This window comes from Magallana gigas, chromosome 5 (genome assembly GCF_963853765.1).
Source record: "Magallana gigas chromosome 5, xbMagGiga1.1, whole genome shotgun sequence".
NCBI lineage: Eukaryota > Metazoa > Mollusca > Bivalvia > Ostreida > Ostreidae > Magallana > Magallana gigas.
This window is the reverse complement of record NC_088857.1, coordinates 3262501-3269195: the sequence shown is the minus strand read 5'-3', so window position 1 is coordinate 3269195 and position 6695 is coordinate 3262501. Positions and strand designations below refer to the sequence as shown.

The 6695-nt window shown below is 36.2% G+C and overlaps 1 protein-coding gene across 1 annotated transcript in view; it reads right to left on the bottom strand.

Annotated features, from left to right (window-relative positions):
* Nucleotides 1-1459: 1459 nt before the first annotated feature.
* The window catches only part of LOC105331841 (flap endonuclease GEN homolog 1), a 6912-nt gene continuing 1676 nt past the window's right edge, over nucleotides 1460-6695 (bottom strand). Inside the window, exons 4-11 of the mRNA XM_034453807.2 lie at nucleotides 6345-6431; nucleotides 5897-6081; nucleotides 5584-5686; nucleotides 4869-4952; nucleotides 4393-4526; nucleotides 4136-4197; nucleotides 3703-3831; nucleotides 1460-3403 (exon numbers count right to left, since the gene is read on the bottom strand). Coding sequence (XP_034309698.2) covers nucleotides 1731-3403; nucleotides 3703-3831; nucleotides 4136-4197; nucleotides 4393-4526; nucleotides 4869-4952; nucleotides 5584-5686; nucleotides 5897-6081; nucleotides 6345-6431 — 2457 coding nt within the window. The 3' untranslated portion in view covers nucleotides 1460-1730. The remainder of the gene's footprint in view (nucleotides 3404-3702; nucleotides 3832-4135; nucleotides 4198-4392; nucleotides 4527-4868; nucleotides 4953-5583; nucleotides 5687-5896; nucleotides 6082-6344; nucleotides 6432-6695) is intronic.

The window sequence follows — 6695 nt, the reverse complement described above, 5'->3', positions numbered from 1 at the left end:
GTAAACACCAAAATAACATGTAAAAGAATGTTCGAAAAAATATCTTTCTTGTGACTAAGAGCAATACAATGATCTTCAATTCTTCAAAGAAGTTGTCCAACACAGAGACTTGGTAAACATAATTATGAGGCCACCCTGTACGATTTTACAATGTACCAAGTTTAATATATACATGTACATACCTTGTCATATAAGCATGCATGCTTTACAATGAGAAGTTCGTCAACTCTTTCAGAGAAATGTTATGTTTTTTTTCTAACATATTGCTATCAAGACATTCGGTGGTAGCGAGTTCGAATTTTGATTAATCATCATGAGAATGTATACCTCTATTTGACACAAGTTTATGATACTCAGTATTATTATTACAATGTATTTTTAATAACACACGTCAAATTTGATCACGGCATATGAGCACGTGTTACAGGATCGACGACATCCAAAAATAAGCATTGAATGCTTATATTTATTTTCATGTTTATTTGTATAAACGAATAAATATGATTTAACGATTATTTTCAAAAGTACATATCAAAATGTTATGTAGGTTTCTTAATCTTACATAATCAATCTATTCAAAACACGTGACGACATTTACTATAGTATTATACACGTCCAACATGAACAGATCTCTTCAAAAGCATTACACTCCGTTAGCACTTGGAGGCATAGTATTTTTTGGAAGTAATCACTATACTCAGAACATGCATCAGTTGACTACGTATACAGAGATTTATATTTTCATTTATCGATACAAATTTCCTAAACAAATCAGTGGGTACATAGACCATCATATAATCAGTACTTCTATTCATAATTGTACAGGGCTGCGTTCAAGATCGTAGCAGCTAGCATAGCCGCTAGGTCGTAGATATCTAGGTCAATTGAACGGACCGCTGGGTTAGCTGCTGGATCTAAGATTTGAAGTTGGAAATATTTAACTAAGACTATTTACATCGACATCATTTGTTAATTTCAAACGGAAATATGCATGTTTAATTTCATTACAACTTAAAAGATGAACAAAATATCACTAAGTAAATAGATTTCATGTTTGTTACAAAGTGGTTACTAAGGTTGCCATCTTGAATTTGATGCTTATCATGAAATATTTAGGCTACGAATATCTACGTAGCTGCTAGGCTAGCTTACCGTTCAACTACGTAGCCCTACGTAGCAGCTACGATCATGAACGCAGCCCATGTGTGGGTACATGATCCATCTCTTTACCTCTTTCATACAATTTATACAGTACGGTCGGAAATATATTTCTACATAAATATGAAGAAACAATCAGTTGTTAGTCTTTTTATCATGAATGGAAGCTATGGTATAAGAATCATTTTAAGTTTTTTAACTCTCTCTCTCTCTCTCTCTCTCTCTCTCTCTCTCTCTCTCTCTCTCTCTCTCTCTCTCTCTCTCTCTCTCTCTCTCTCAAAACAAGCTGACTAAAGCTTAAACCTGTTTTATTAAATTTTATTCAATTTCAGATATTTATATTTCAAAGTCTCCTACAATGAGTGCATCCATTTTTAACAACATTAAACCCCCCAACAATTTTTAGCCTATTTCACAAGTTTGACCGAGAAACTTATAAAAACAAATCATAAACAAAATCACACTCCTCATTCACAGGATTGACAGAGAATTGAATTTCAAATGTTTTAATTTTAAACCCTACTAAGAGGACACCCATTTTTAACAATACAAATCTGCCGAAAATTCTCAGCTTACTTCACAGATTTGACAGGTTTAACAGAGAAAGGCTTGAAGTTACTGATGAGACCAGAGTTAGACTGGTTGCCAAGTCTCTGCCTCAGTCTGTCAATCAGAGACAGGGGGCTGTGTCTACTACACTCCTCCCCCTCCCACTGACCCCCCGCCTCGTTCTCCTTCCCCAAACAGACAGGAGAACTCTGACAGAGGTCTCTAGTCCTCTCCTTGTAACACTGGGGTTTACTTTGTCTGTCTTTCCATCTGTTGACTGTGGCTAACACAGATCTCAGTGGTGATGGCCCTACACTTTCATTTTTATCACTTGTGCTGGGGTTTTCACTCATTTTATCTGTTTGAACACTGAATGACAAGTCACTAGTACTACTAACAATGATCACAGAATCATCCTCCTGAGAATTCTTTGACTGTCCACAAGAAAATTCTTTGTTACCTGAGGGAGAATCAAATATGTTTTCCCCGAGATTAACCCTTTTGATTTCTGAAGGAGAATCAAATACTTTTTTACCGACATCACTCAACATTGAAGTTTTCTCCTGGTCAGTGATGTTGAGTTTATTGAAGGAGTTCAGGAGAGAAGTCTGAACTTCAAAGTCACCAAATTCAACGGCAACATTAGTTCTGTTCATGGATGTGTTCTCCCATAGTGTAGAGAAGCTCTGAAAGGCTTGTAGTTTTTCACAAGAAGTCATGATTATAGGGCTATGTAGAGCCTCTGGTCTAAGAAATGGTGAAACCATGGCATTCTCTGATAGGTGGGGACTAAGATTTGACAGATTGTAAGAAAACTTGGACATGCTGTCAACATGCTGACCTTCAGGGGTTGAGGACGAGGCACCACTCCTGATCCTAACAGAGGGCATGCTCCTCCCCAGTACATCAGGAGTCAAAACAGAGAAGTTCATGTCAGGAACATCTAAATAATCCCCCTTGGTTATTGCCTCTGTAGATTTAGCCGTCCTTCTCTCCCAGATAGGCGTATTCTGCAAGCAAATCTGACTGTTTCCATTAGGTGATGACTGGTGTTCCTCACTAGATGTCTGTTTACTTGTGAGTTCATAGCCTGTGACACTGCTGTCCAATTTGGTCCCTGTTTGTGAAGAAAAAGTTTGAAGGTCATCTGAATCACTATCACTAGAGAAGCAGCCTCTCAGGGCACCTGACACACCCTGAGAGATTGCCCTAACCATCACATCTATCCCCTCTCCCCCCTGGTTGTTCTTTGAGGACCCTCTGGACTGTGGCTCTCTCCTCTGACGCCCCCGGGGTTTGGCAATCTTCAGCTGCAGTCTTTGAGACAGGGGCAGATACTCCTCTTCCAGCTCTTCTTCATCCTCTTCACTGCTGCTGAAGTTCAGATTCCTCTCCACAGCAACATGGCCGTCTTTCTCTGATCGCCTGGGTACGGACCTCAGGGCCAGCTCCAGACTGTGCATCGGAGACGCCTTCATCTGCTGTGTCGGCTGTACATTCAGCAGGCGAAAATCAAGCCTACTCTCACTGGGGATCTGTTTGTCTTTGTCACAGTCTTCTGTATCTATATCATCACCAACACCATTACATTCCACATCATCTTCTTCCTTAACATTCACAGAGGCTATCCTCTCACTGATTTCCGTTTCTTCTGTTCCATTTTCTTTCTCTGTGGTTTTTTTCTTCCTTGATTTTCCTATCAAAAAAAATTTATGTAGTACCCTACCTTTTCATGATATTATTATAAGTTCATACTGGTACTGAAGGGCAAAAAATTTAATACTGATAAAAAATTTTAAGATTTTTTGGCCACCGTCACAATATAATCATTGTTAATCATTGTTAACTTACAAAAAAAATTTGTCACTTGAATGAAAATCATCAATTAAGTGTCTTCATGATTTTGGTTGCATGACTAATTCAGAATCTCTGTAACAACCCACTATTCTTACAAATATATCAAGTAGTGTTTTTAATTTTTTAATTGTTGCATACTTTTGGTTTTGACTTTCTTGTTTTCCTGTTCTATATCAAACTGTGCTACAATCTGTGGATAGCTGCGCCTAAAGAGAACCTGCTCCTCAATCGTCCTGTACACATCTCCACTGACTCCACTGTCTGTTTCTAGATAATAAGTGGGAATCATGAATATTCTCCATAATGTTGCACACAATACTGTGGAATCATTAGATTTCATGGTGGCTCAGTTTTCGTGGAATTCGTGGGTACCTCTCATCCATGAATTAACAAACTCCATGAAAAAATAAATAAGGGTTTTAAAGTCATGTTTTCTTTTGTTGGCATAATGAAATACACGATATTACGTCCACACGAACCTGTAAAATTTAAGCAATCCATGAAAACTGGCCCCCGCGAATTATAATGATTCTACAGAAATCTCATTTGTAGGATTAATCTGAACACCTACCTGGCTGATTCCACAAAATCTCGTAACAAGCTACACCATGCCTCACTCTTGATTTGACAATCCTGTAAAAGGAATTCAAAACTACTCACATCTTGAAAAGTATAATCAACTCCAGTTTAATAGGTCCTTTTGGATAGCAGTATTAGACATTGTCTCAATATAAATACAAAAGGATGGTTCACGTTATGAAACACATATAAATACATAATTTGAAAAACATACTGAAGGGTTCCTAAAGTAATGGGGACATAACTTACTGTTTGGGGACGAGGTGTCGGTCAGTCTGGGGGGTACTACTGGTGAGGTCAGACATGTCCCACAGAGTTATCAGAGGCAGGACCTTCTCCACTGTGTATTCCACTGGCCACTCTAGCTTATTCAAACAAAATACCTGCAAAACAAAATACATATACAAATTGTGAGTTTTCCTTTCCGACATCACATACTGTAAATTCCTTATATTACGCGAGTACTTAATTTCGCAATCCAACTGTTACTATCAAATTGCTAGAATATAAAAATCGCGATCGCAGAACATTTACCGGTATACATATATTTTATAGTTCCCAACTCTCAGAAAATGATGGTGAGATTTTAATAACCGCAAGGAGTGCTTCTCACGATTTTACGAGGATATAAATTCCTCGGGTTTAATTAGGAATTTACAGTACATACACTGTAGGTAGATATTTACATATAAACAGGTGAGTGGTTCTTAATCCAGCATCTATACCTGAAGATTGGACATTGATGGTCGGCACCATTTTGAAATATGTCGTGGAGTCTTCTTCTTTTCTTGAAAAAATTCCTGTATAACCTGAAATAGAGGATACCAATCACCACATGTAATTGATATTATGAACATGTCCAACATTAATTTTAAATAGTTCAAGTTTCCACTTCGAGATTTGCTCCAGCTTCAATTTAGAAAATATCATCTGCAATTCTTAATTTGTGCCTTAGTTACCCTCTTTTAAGAGGAATAAAATAGGTTTTAGAGTTACCATACACTTGCTAGAGTTCTAGCCCTTTATCCTTATCAAGTTTCCATTTCCCATAAGTTTTTATAAAATATAAATGTCCTACAAACTCCCTCCTTCTCCCAATCCCAATTGAAAAACAAAGACTCCAAATAATGTAAAAAAGAGAGCTTTTTATTTATCCATTACAGTTGTGTCTGTTAAATTTCACAATAGAAAGAACACTATTAAATATATTCTTAATAACATTTTGAGTTTAAAAATTCTAACTCCAAATGAAAATCTGCAACAAGAAATACACTTCAATTTCCTGTATTTTAAAAAAAAATTAAGACTCCAGACTATATATACTAGCACTGGTACATGTATAAACTCCCTAAAGTTAGCACAGAAACAAGTTAAAGCAGACATCAAAGATTTTAAAGTGACAAACAATTCAATCTAAAAGAGTGGGGGACCTTTACTTGCCTCTTTTTGGGGGAAGTCCTGTACCAGTAAGGCTTTACGTCTGATGTACACTTCTACTGTGTCTACACAACATGACTCAGGCATGGAGCTCCACGTCTCAAATCTGAAGAAATACACTTGTATTTCTAAATGATTTTGAATTACAATTTTATGAAATCATTTACAGTAAACCCAATGAAAATATTATTGTTACTTTCAAAATAGTAATATACTAAACATATATAAAGCATTTATTTTAAAACTCTATCTTTTTTAAGAGGTAGTAATTTTTTATTTTAATTTTCACTTCACTCAATCTGGACAACAAAAGTACCTTTTCAATACATTAGAAGAAGGGAGAGCATTCATCAGTTTGATTGCCCTCTCCACTCCTACTCCTGGTACACCTTTGGGTAAATAGTCACAGCCCAGTAATAATGCCATGGCAACCAATTTCTCTCTTGACAACCCCAGCCTTTCCTCTACATCTGTCATACAGTAACATTCCACATGGGGATCCTAAAACAATAAAAAAAGAAAAATTCGATATGGAGATTTCAACATGTTCAAACCTGCAATCAGTCCCTGTACTTATATTTTCAGTGAAAGCATCTCTAGCTTTAACTAAAATGTGTCTAAAAATCATACCTATTTCATCAGGTTTAGAGATACATGTACCAATAATGTTTTCTTTAAATAGAAAATGATAATAGCCATTCATTGTCCAATTACATCAATTTACATACTGGTAATTATGTCACAGTGGTAAAAATGGAACTCACTTTTGTATTCATGGTAAAATTTCTGTATACAGTGCGAGCACCATACAAGAATGCATCTCCATCATTTGTCAAACAGGCATCCACAACCTGAAATAAGATGACAGCAGGTTATCTCAGGTTAAGAGGATATCACAGATAATGGGAAGGAAAGGTAAAGAAGGAAAAATATCAAAGATTAATAGAATATAGAACAGGTAAATTGGATATCATAAGTAAATTTAATATCATAGAATTATACAGCCCACTGGAAGGTAAAAAGTATTTCTTAAACAAAAAGGATATGACAAAGCGATATTACAAGTAAAGAGGGAACAAAAAAAATTATAAATAATTGCAATTTTTATATAGCGC